The sequence below is a fragment of the Lonchura striata genome, chromosome 6, assembly GCF_046129695.1.
Source record: "Lonchura striata isolate bLonStr1 chromosome 6, bLonStr1.mat, whole genome shotgun sequence".
NCBI classification, from domain to species: domain Eukaryota; kingdom Metazoa; phylum Chordata; class Aves; order Passeriformes; family Estrildidae; genus Lonchura; species Lonchura striata.
In genome coordinates, this window is record NC_134608.1 from 6,031,562 (window position 1) to 6,043,662 (window position 12,101).

At 45.4% G+C, this 12,101-nt stretch overlaps 1 protein-coding gene across 1 annotated transcript in view; it reads left to right on the top strand.

The window, feature by feature from the left end:
- The window catches only part of PRKCH (protein kinase C eta), a 112,528-nt gene that overhangs the window by 26,156 nt on the left and 74,271 nt on the right, over positions 1-12,101 (top strand). The window contains exon 2 of the mRNA XM_021554501.2: positions 277-340. Within this exon, the coding sequence (XP_021410176.1) occupies positions 277-340 (64 nt within the window). The remainder of the gene's footprint in view (positions 1-276; positions 341-12,101) is intronic.

Consider the following 12,101-nt stretch of genomic DNA (forward strand, 5'->3'; position numbering starts at 1 on the left):
GGAACACTATTAACCAGATTTTATTTTTTTAAACTTCTGTTTCATCTAGCAAGGTTGAGATTGTTCAGCACTTCCAGGAAAAAGGAAGACTCAAGTTTCTTATTTTTTTATGGAGCCCTGAATGCTGAACAATTTGGGCACTGGATGCTTGATTTTTTTTTTTTTTTTTTTTTTTTTTCAATTAAGGTGTGAATGAGAATATATACGCTTTCAAATATTTTCAAATTTCTGCCTCAAAGAAAACAATCTTCTAACATTTCCTTTCCTTTTTTTCAGGTGGATTTGGAACCAGAAGGCAAAGTGTTTGTTGTCATAACTCTTACAGGAAACTTCACAGAAGGTAAGGGAGTTACTCTGGCTTGTTTCCATTCAGAGCTGGGCTCTGGTCTGTGTCCCTGCCATCAGTTCCAGAGCAGTGCAGATGTTTTGGATTCTTCAGGAGCCACATGCTGTGGTGTGCCTGAGGTTTCCTGAGTGATGGGGGAGATCTGGTGGGGGCTGTTGGTGGCAGCTGGAGCTGTGTGTGCCCTCTGCTCTGATCTCACACCTGGGGAGCTGGGTCATGCTCTCTCTGGTTTATTCCCTGAAGTTGTCCTTCAGACAGGTTGATTTTGTCACTTGTGCTTTTCACCTGGCTTCCTCTCTAAGGGCAAGCTGAGGAGAAAGCAGAGCATGTTTAAAATGGAGCACGTTTAAAACATCTGGATGGTTTTTGTTCTGTAATGGTTCACATCTGCTTCAGGAGCATTTCTGTTTCCCATGTTCCCTTAGCACAGGAAGCTTGCAAGATTTTAGTGTGACAGCTGCCCCAAAAAGTTATCTGGGCAGCCTTTTTTTGGTACCTATATTGAATATGTATTTAATAGTGTGATGGTTTTGATGTCCCTGTTTTTTATTGTGATACCAGTTATGAGCATGGATGTGAGCTGTGCTTCAGCAGCCCAGGAAATCTCTGTATTTGTAACCAGAGAACAGGGAGAGTGCCAAGGTGTGCTGGGGGGGCCTGGAGGAATTTCTTGCAGGGATGAAAAGGATGTTAGAAATTGGATTTAATTTCCTATGACAGAGCCAGGGATAGAAGGAGAAGAAACCGGAGTGCTTTTACTGACTTACATCCCAATTTGTGTCCACATGCAAGAGTGCCATGCTTGGCCATTTAAAGCAGGGTTGAGCGGGGTTGGTGGGCATGAGCATAAATCCAGAGCGTGTTTCAGACCTGTGCTGCTGGCTGAGCATGTTGCTAACAAGGTCTCAGAGATGAGAAATGCAGAACTCAGATGTTTGTACAGCTACTGCTTGCCGAGGGAAATGGGAAATGTTGGAAATCATTTACTTCTCTTTCCTCTGTTGTACTTGAGGATGTGTAGACTTAAAGAACAGGAACATCAAAGATGGCACTTAGGATTTTTCTTGTCTGGTTGTTCCCATGTATCTGGTTGTTCACATTTAGAGTTTCCAAGAAAAGTCTTAATCCAGGGCAAGCCTGATTGCAGATACTGACTTTTCCCAGTCATTGGGTAAAGCAGGTGTTAATGCAGAAGGAGTTTCCCTCTGATACACAGAGAGGTCTTGTTCATAATATCATATTTAATTCTGCTTTTGTCTCTTTTGCTGGAAGTGTGGAGGCTCTGAATGGTATTTGAAATTTTAAGGGTTTTTTGGAAAAAAGTCTGAGAATTCATTACTTGAAAGCTCAAAAAGTGGCTTCCCACTGATTCCCCTGATCTGGAGGGCAGCTGCTACCACCATATCATCCTTGCTCCCTGTGACTTCTTATGCTGAGCTAGCTGTTCTGTTTATGGAAATAGCTAAATTCTCAGGGTCTCAGGCATTGTCTGCATCCAGTAAAGTAAAAGTCCTAAAAGTGGGCAAAGAGAGGGAGGAAGTGAGGGGGATAAGAAGAAAAATTAACAAAACCCAAAAAAAACCCCCAACAAAATAATTGAGACTGGGGTTTTAGGCTCACGTGAGACTGCCCTATTTTGTTTGTCCTGTTTTGCTTACTCAAAACAGGCAGTCCTGGTGGTGCTTGGACTTTACCTTTAGGACTGGTGGGTTTTTTTTGGTTTGATCAAAAGTTCTTCTGACCAAAACCTTAATTTGGTTCTGCTTACCTATAGCAGGGATGGAGGAGCAGGGTGTGACTCCTGGGAGTCTGCCAGAGGCATTTGAGAGCTGTCAGGATGTGAGGACAGTATAGCAAACATGCAGCTGCAAAGAGGTCAGTTCTTTGCAGGTCCCCATATGGCTCCTCTGTCCGTCACTGCTACCCTGCTGTTTTGAGGCAGGGAGATCTGCCTGTTTGATGTGTTTAAAATACATGTAGTTTTTCAGAAAAAGAAAGGAACGGAGCAATAGGAAGTGAGGAAGGCCTAGAGAAATTATACCTGCCTCTCTTTATTTTCTGTGCTTGGATATACTTGCTGTGCTAAGCTGTATTTGATTATATTAACTACCCTCATTCAGCTGACATTTCCTGTGTGAAACAAACAGTGCAAAATTAAAATGAAAGTCTCCTTACCTTGGGAGGAGATTACCTCTCACAGAAATCACAGAATACTGAGTTGGAAGGGACCCACAAGGGTCAGCAAAGTCCAGCTCCTGAACTCCAAGGGTGGCACATCACTGGTGGCCCTGGCTCCCAGCTGGGGTGGAGGGAAGCACACTCTTCCCCAGCCATCTCCCTCACTGACCCAGGAGCTGTTCCAGTCCCGACTGTTTTACAGAGAAGGGGAGGACTGACTTCTGCCTGCCATACTTCAGGCATTGCTTAGGTATTGATTTCCTGCTTCTTCTCAAATGAATTTATTTACGCTTTTCTGGGTTTTGTTTATTTCCCCATTTTGGATTTTTTTTTTAGTCATGAAATTTTTTCCAAGCGTTTTTAAAACTTTATTATTGTTTTTACTCTGGATAGAAATACAATTTTTTTTCTCCCCCAAGGGTGTCTTTAGCATTTCTTACCTCTGTCACTGTGTCTCCTTGCCTCTGCTCTAGTAAAAATAGTGAATGTGCTTTCTCGGAGGTATTTTTGCTGTGGATGTGGCCCATCTGTGGATGTGAGGCATGTTGTCAGCTGAGGAGCTGGGGGAACAGCAGCAGGCTGCAGTGTGTGGGACCACACCAAGCTCTGCCCAGGCCTGGGGACTGCAGGAGCTGTGGTTTAACAGAACGCAGGGAGTCCTGCTTCCCTCCCTCCCTGTGATCCCATGTGTGTGCAAGGGTCTCTGAGATAATCCACAAGATCTCAACTCTTGCAGGGCTTCTTTAAAGGCAGAAAATCTGCTTTATTGCTCTCTTACACACGTAGGGCTCTTGAGGTACCCCAGAGGGTGTTGCTCAGCTGCTGACATGAATTCAGACCTGCTCTCCAGTGCTTGTTGCTTTTCCCACTGAGCACTGGTTTCAGCTGTGAAAGAGCAAACCCTGAATTAACTCTTCTTGGGCAGGATAAGATTTGAAATCAAAAGCCTTGCAGCAAGTGTGGGTGAACCACTGCTGTGGCTTGTGCCTCTGTGAGAAGTTAGAAGAGATTCCCAAGAGCTGGAGATGGTGCTTGGGCCAGGCTGTTTGGCTGCAGCAAGGTCAGGCTGGACACTGGGAGGCCCCAGGTGTGTTCCTGGGTGGATTGAACCTCTCCCCTTGCAACACTGGAATCCCAGAGCCAGCCCAGTCCACTCACAGCTTTGCCTGCAAGGTGTGCTGCATGCCCTCAGTTTGCCACCTCTCTTTCTGTTTGCTCTATTTAATTCTGAGCAAAGCTAATTAAATTAATACAAATGAAGTATTTGACTGAATTAATGAATGAAGCAAGCCCTGTAGAAAACAGTGTTTCTATTTTAGTGCTTTGAACTCTTGCAATTTGCCTTTTTTTTTTCATGTTGTCACTCAAAGTGATAATTCTGGCTTGAAGTTCAGTTTTAATTTCATCGTTCTAAAATAAGTAATGGTTGTTTCTTTTCTTTCAGTGTCAGTAAAGACAAATTTAAGTTCTGGGCAAGAAATAGAATGACAAGAATATTGAAAAGCCAAGTGAGTTGGTAGAGCAGATATAGCACCTATTGCTAAATATTTCATGTTTATAGGGTTTGCAGCAGCAAGGAATCACAGAATCATATTGAAAGGGACTTTAGGATCATCTAGTTCCATTCCCCAAGGGGGAAGCTGAACCTGTTTACCTACAGGTACCCTAACAACCAGGTTCAGGAAGCCCAAACCTGCTTCTGGACCAAGAAATGCTTCTTTGTTTTGCAGCTGGCACATTCAAATGGTTTGTCCTCAAACACAGAGACTTGTGGTCTTTTGCTGTCATTTTTCTTAGAATACATTTTTCTAACACAAAGTTTTTTTTAAAGAAATGATGTTTTCTCTAACAGATACCACTAAAGATCTGTAGCCTTAAAGTGTGAAGTGGAACAGAGGTATTGTGCTAACAAGATCCTTGCTCTGCACTACAACATAGCTCCTCAGCCCCATAAATTTTATATTGGCAGATCTATTATCAGGTTCTTGCACAGCAGGGAGTAAAAGAGTTTTACCAATCCTGTAACTGCAATAATGACTGTAATAATGCAATAATGACTGCTTTCAGCTCATCTTTTATAGTTAAGGGAATAAATACTGGAAACTAGGAACCAGGAATAAAAAAAATGTCCTGTTCTCATCCCCTGTGTTTTGGACCACTGCTCTTTTTTGGTTTAGTGACTCTAGCAGAGTTTTAAAACTCGTAGTAGACACCACCTAGAAAACCTGCTGTTGCAAACAGGACATACCAGTGCAGAATAAGAAAGCTCTGCTGTCTTTGGTTTACAGTCTGAGGACATGGAAGTATTTAATGTCTAGCCCAAAGTCTTATGTGGCAGACACCAGCAGGAAGCATGCATTTCTACACTCTTGTATTTTTTTTTCCAATGTCTACATGTTTTTCAGTGCTTTACACTTGTCACACCTGTGTGCTGTAGGCAAGGGATTTCCAGATCCACTCCATGTTGGTTCAGCTCTGCATTTTCAGCTGGAGATAGGTCAGGACAGTGTTGAGTCTCATGGGGGAGCAGATACACCCTAAGTGTGTCCTGAGAAGATTGAGCCCTTGCAGGGACCAGGAGTGTAATCCACAAATGCTGTGCATTTCTGTGTGGCAGGCAGGTGAACTTCAGTGGATCCCCAGCCTTGCTGAAAGGTGTCAGTCAGGTTAAAAAATAAAATGCCATAAAATAAAAAATAAAAGGTTTCCAGAGGCTGATCTTGAAGTCCTGAGCGCAAGTATTGGTCTCCTGGAGGTCACTCAGCACACCCCACAGAGGTTTTCAGACAAGCAGGTGAAGGCAAGAGCAGCTCTCTCCTGAAGCCTCCATGAGTTTCTTTATTTTGTATTTCAAAGTGAAACTTTCAAAATGTGCACATTGCATTTCATGGATAAATATTGCTGAGAGAACCTGAGTATTCTTGCACCCTGGAATTCTGGTATCTCATATATGTCTCTCTGCCATTAAAAAAGAGAAAACAAAGCGAGTTTGTTAAATTCACAGGATGAATTTTCGCAGGGAGAAAATATTTCAACAGGAAAGCAAACAAACAAACTGTTTATTCCTGATAGCAGGAAGAGCCAGACCTTGGAAAATTAAGTGATTGGCTTGGTGTTTATGGAGTGACTGTAATGCAGAGGCAGGAGAACAGCACCCCAGCCTGCCACATATCCACAAGGCTACTTTTATTTCTCAGAAAATGATCCGTGTGAGCCTCACAGCTATTGCAGTGTGTCTAATATCAAGAGATATTTGTTATTCATTTGTGACTTGCCAAGATCTGCCAACTGCAGAGATACCCAGGCACTGTAAAAATGCAACAAACAGCAATATCAGGGTTAACTTCACTTCCTCAGTGGTCTCTGTTTTGTCTGGGCTCTGAAACCTAGAGATAAATATGCAGGCTTGCAATCAGTGGGATTTCAGTGTTCCTGGCTGTAATGAGGAACAGAGGTTTCTTTGCTTTATCTGAATGTGATTCCTGGAAGAGGTGATGGTAGTTCCCAGGAGAGATGAAACCTCCCTGGCCTTGGAGGACAGGGCTGTGCTGGAGCTGGTGTTTGTGCTGCAGTGGGGCAGGATGGGCAGTGTGGGATGGGAGGAGAGGAACACAAAGCTATAGGAGGTGAGTGCTGGGATGTAGGGATGATGGCACAGCCCTGGTTGCTGCACTCTGATGCTGTTTCATGGGCATCTCCCTCTGGACCCAGTGTGGTTGAAGGCACCTGGATGATACCCTGGACTGGGATGAAGGGGATGCCCTGACAGCAGCACACCTCAGCTGTACCTGGATTTCTCTAGACAGAGTTTCTGAGGTGTGCCTGACTGATGGAATAGGTAAATGGCTGTCCAAAAGCCTCAGTGCTTACCAGGGGTCACTCTGTAAATCTGTGCCAGAAAATGTGGGAAAAAATTACCAACAAAGCCATGCTGTTTATTTTTTCATCCATCCATTTCTCTCTCTCTCTCTCTCTCTCTCTCTATATATATATATATATAAATACACACATATATGTATATATAACTTTGGCTCCACCAACTATCAAATTATGCTGTATCCCATTTAATATCTGAGTCTCTCAATTCTGGCTTCTGGAGGAGACTCCTGATTTAGGTGGTTCCACCCCAGTCAAGGATTTTCCTTGTGTCTGGGTGCCTGTTCAGCATCATTGTCCCCTGAAGGTAGCAAGTGCTGTTGTGCTGCAGTGTTTAATTACCTCAGTTTACCTGGGAGGTGTTCAGGCATGGTTAGTGCTCGTGGGGAGACCCAAGGGTCCCTCTGGCTCCACAGACAAGAGGAGGATCAGCAGCATCAGTCTGCTGCTTGGTGAGGGTGTTGTGCAGTTCAGTCCTGCACTTCACTGGAGGGGGACACATGTCCCAAATAACCAACTGAGCTCTGACCCAGCAGAACTGGGTCTTTGGCATTAGGCGAGCTGGCATAGAGCTGTAGAAGCAGAGCTCATCTTCCAGTGGTGCTTTAGTAGGTGAATATTCACACTTGCAATTTATTCACCTCTGCTTTAGGTTGTTGCAGACCATGCCCAGCAGAAAATAATGAGTTTCCTGCTCTTCAGTGCCAGCTGTTTTTGTTTCCTGGAGTGCTTCAGCAGCAATGGTTCTGTTTGTTTTCCAGAATTAAATGCTGAATCAAAATAGAGCTTTGAGCAAAGAGATCCTGACGTTGTTTGGCCAGGGTGACCTCAAGCTTGGCAGAGGCAAGAGAGGGAGGGATGAAAGCTTCTGCTGTCCCTGTCTGCTGTCTTTGGGTAATATTTACTCATTTGTGATGTGGGATAAATTGCATACCATCAGCATGGCTCGGGGTGCTGTGGACACCACCTGCACTGAACCACCTCAGTGGCTGCAGCTCCTGGCACTGCCTGCACTGCTGGCGGTTGCAGATGAGGGAATGAGGCAGTTTCATAATTGAGGGTAAATCTGTCTGTCTGAAAAGGATGCTCTTGGGTTTCCCTGGGGCTGCCTTGGGTCAGTTCTTCACCAGCTGTCTGGACTGGGCTGTGGCTGGTTCTTGGGCCAGAATTCTCCCTGACTGAGCTCAGCCCTGCCCTGGGTGCTGCAGTGAGGCAGGAGGGGGAGCCCTGGCAGTGCTGCAGAGGAGGGAGCAAAGCAGGAGGTCTGGCTGAGAGGTGTCCTGCTCTCCTTGCCCCATCTGCTGAGACAAGGGACCAGGGCAGTGAATAGTGGAAACACTGGGAAAAGTTGCTTGGAGAAGAAATTGAGCCATAAGGGCCTGGAGGAAGGACAGAGATAAGGAATATAAGGAGAGATAGGAGGTAGGAGACTGGTCTGGGGAGTGGTGATGGAGGGGTATGGGCAGGAGTAGTCAGGATGGAGCAGCTTCAAAGAAGCCCAAAAGGTTAAAGGAGGTGAGAGGATGGACAAGAGGGGATTGTAGGAGAGCTGCAGGGGACAGGAAAGGCTGCAGCAGTAGCATAGCTGTGACCATCAAAGCCAGTTTCTTGCTAGTCTGGAACTGTTTTTAATCCCAGAATCTCAGCTCTTTTCTGCCGTCTAGCTGCCAGACTTGCTGAGCACGTGTGTCTGTCACTGGCACTGATCCACACAGTAAAGCAGAGTCCCTTCCTGGGAAGTGTGTTCCCCTGTTAGTGCTTTCCTCTCTCCCTGGAGCTGTGTGCTCAAAACCACAGCCTTGCTGCTGAGCCAGGACCGAAGAGACTGCTGCAGTTCCAGCAGATGAACTTGCTTCCAATAATAACTTTATTTGTTTATAAAATGTAGGAAATTGCCTTAAAGCCAGAAACCTTTTCATTTGAAGGGTATCACTAGAAAATAAAACTCTCAAAAGCCAAGCAGTGCTGATTTTTTATGTCTAAAATGAGTCTTTTGTGTATGTTCACAGTACAAACTTGCAGATCACACTTGCAAGTCAGCAAGGACAAAGGCAGAAAAATGTTTCTTGTCCAGCCTGCCTAGCTCAGAGTTCTTAAGTGTTGAGTGAGGAATCATTCCAGAGCGATTGCCTCAGTCTAGTCCTACAGCTGTTTTTACTTGCATCAGCTCTCGTTCTGTATTTCACTTGTGAATGGGAGGCAGAGTGGGAGAAACAAGCCCTTCAAGGAGGGGTCCAATTGCATCCAAAAGGGCTGATGACAACTTGCACAGGAAGGCCACGGCAGAGAAATCCCTGTGTCCCATGATCTGGCTGGAAAATGGCTGTGTGGGAAGGCAGTGCTGGATGGAAAGCAGGGTGCTGTGTAGGGGGAGAACTGCTTAAACCTGTGTGAGGGCTGTTGTGACCATCAAACCACAGGCTGGCTTTCATCTCCTGTCATTTGAGTCTAAACAAATTCCCTCCTGAAGTGCTCCTTCCCCATTGAAGGACTGGGAAAAAAGATGAAGCGAGGTACAGGTTTTAGGTGTCTCTCGTTAAGCTGTTGGGGAAAGTGACTTTATTTCTGCTCACCCAGCTCTGCTTGTTTGTTAATTGAGAGGAGTGAGGTGGGAGAGCCCGTGGGGAGGCAGGGTATGTGCATCTACTGCTGCTCTTACACGTGCTGGAAAGGGCCACCTGTCTGGGAGAATGAAATTGGTGGTGTCACATTATGGAGCTGCCCAAGCAATCTAATGGTGAGTCACCATCCCTGGAAGTGTTCAAGAAACAGCTGGACATGGCACTCAGTGCTGTGGTTTGACAATGTGATGTTTGGTCAGAGGTTGGACTCAATGATCTTGGAGGTCTTTTCCAAACTTTATGCTTCTGTGAGCCTGAGCCAAGGCAAGCAACACCCTCTCCATGTGGCAACCAGCATTTTTAAAGCTGTATTTGTTTGAATTTGGGACATCTGCTTTTGAAATACCAGAGACATATTTCAGAAGTGGAGAAATATGTATTGCAGGGTGAAAACCATGTTTGGGTGGAGATGGGGAAGGGGGAGAGAATCAGATCTGGCTGTGTTAGCTGCTGGGAAGCTCTTGGGGCCAACTGCATTTCCTGGAGGCCTTGGGAAATCCCTCTGGGAAATCCCAATAATCCCCTGGCACTGGGAGGGGCAGAGCACTCATGGTTCCTGCCATCTGCAGGGGTTTCAGGATGGATTGTGCAGTCCCCAGCCTGAGCACTGAGTATTTCCTTGTTGCATTGCCAAGGTGGGGATGTGTTGATGAGGAGAGGTGCTGCTTCTTGGCAGAGCTCTTCCCAATAAGCTGGGGATACAAGAGGCTGAATTTATTTTTCTTGACAGATGCTTTGCTGTGGCAGTGTCTTGCTCAGCCCATGGTGTGTGGGAACCTGCGTGGGAGAGTGGCATGGTAAACAACCTGCTTTTTAAGGCTGTTGAAATTAGAGGACTCATTGGCAAGCTGCCACATGGAAATCTCAAAAGTTCCTGGGTCAGCTGTGGGACCAGAGCCGAGTTTGTTGCTGGACCACTTGGGCTCTGCAGCTGTGGGATGACCAGTCCACCAGGAGAATCCAGGTGTAGCAGGGTGGTGATTCAGGTGTTGATCATCCTGCCCAGTGAGCCCAAGGCCAGTGCACCTCCAGGAAAAGCAGTGGAGGCCCCAGTGGCAGAAGAAGGGGAATATTTAACTTGTCCTGTTGAATTAGCTTTCCCAGGTACTTTGTTCCTGACTAGATTCCAGTTGTGCTTTGGGATACAGTTTGCTTTTTTGTGGAGATAAGTACAGTGCCATTGGTGAGGAAGGCTCAAAATTTCATCCTAGGGATAGGTGCTGTGTTGAGCAGTGTGGTTACTTATTTTGGAGATGCTGCAAAATTTTGGGACCCTCTGGACACAAGATGCTTGATATTCCCATCTCATCTGGCTTTTTGTTCAGCCAAGCTGCTTTGTGTGTTTTGTCTTTGTGTTCCATAAAGAGTATTTTCCTGCTCCTCCTTCTTTTGAGGTTGATGTTAAACCTGTGTCTCTAGCAAATTACACTGCCTTGACACAAAAATGTGAGTTTTCAGCAGATTTGGTTGATTGTCAGACATTGTGTGGACACCCTTCTTTCAATACCAAAGCAGCCAACTTCTGAAGCTGCCCCCATGCCCAGAAAGGGGGATGTCAACTTTTAAAATAGCTTTAAGCTGCACTTGGCTAAAAATAGGTTTGGCTTGGATCTTGTGCTTCCCTGTGTGAGCAGAGCCTCCCAAGAGTGAGTTGTGATCCTGCTCTGGAGCCACCCACAGCATGTGAGCTGCTGATGGTTGTGACACGCAGGAGCCCCCAGGCAGAAGGAGCAGGGAGGATTCAGGATCTCCCTGCTACCATTCTGCTTTTCTGCAGGATTTTGCACAAGTGATGGGAGCTTTGACTTACAAATGCTGTCACTCTGTTCCTGCTGCAGCATGGTTTGAGATCTTCTAAATCAGAGGGCTTCTGGCACATGAATTAATCATGGAAAAGATCAAAGTTGCTTTGTTAGTTTTATTTTCCTGTTTTTAATGAATAATGTATTAAATGGTTTCCTTCTCTAGTAAATCACATCTCAACATTTTTCTCTTGAGTTTGGTAAGTGGGAAGGACCAACAGGAGGTTTTACAATGGAAATTCGCTTGCCTAAGCCCAAGGAAATAGTAATGATTCTAATTGTGAGGGGAGGAGGGAGTGGAGTCAGTTTGTTAGGGCTCTAATGAGCCATGCAGTAAGAAGTGTTTTGGGTTTTGTTGGGTTTTTTTGCCTTTTCTTTCGTAGGTCAGTGTGACAGGAGTGGGTTATGGAGCAGTTGAATGCTGGTAGGTCTGAGATGGCAAGGAGGGGGCTCAATTGTGAGGAGGGAACAGGGGGGCTGGGGTGACTTTTAGATTAGACTTCTGCTGGAAGACCATGCCAGAGAGAAGCACCTGTCTGGGATACGACCGGACTAATTTTTTTGGTTTTTGAAACTGTGTCTTTCTGGGTAAGGGACAGATATGAGGTGGCATTCTGGTCACAGAGCCAGTGTGGGGTCTGACAGCCTCAGTTCAGTGCTTAGGTTTCTCTTGTCTCCCTCAAATCCCTTTTCTGATTGCTATATAAAATCCTTTTCTCCTGGGGTCTCCTCTCTGTGCAGGCTGAGATGGTTCTTTGCCATTGTTGCCCAAGCCTGGTCTCTCTGGCAAACAGATATATCCTGAGATTTTGCAAATGAATGCAAAAACTTGCACAGATGGAATGGTAAGGTTACTCACTATAGAAATTAGTGAGAAGGCTTTTCCATTGACATTTTTCAGCCTTGTGCAGCATACTGTGGTGCCTTGCTTCACAGCTGTCAACATCTGCAAGCAAACATTTAAAACCAGCTTTTCTTAGGAAAAAAAAAAAAACTTTTCCAAGAAAAATCATGTAATAGCAACTCTGGAAAAGCTGCTCTGTGCACGTCTGAAAACCTGTATGGCAGCTGGGATTAAAACTCTATGCAAAGTATGTATGGTGTTCATAACTGGTTGGGAGACTTGAAGAGGCAGAAAAATACTTGTTTTAGAGGTTCTCAAGCTGCCTCCTTCCTGCTTTGTCATGTTCTCACAGGAGTTATGCAAACAGATAAAAAGCAGCTTTTCCTCCCTCAGCCCCAGCACTGGGCTGTACCCTTGGCTTTGCAGCCATCTCC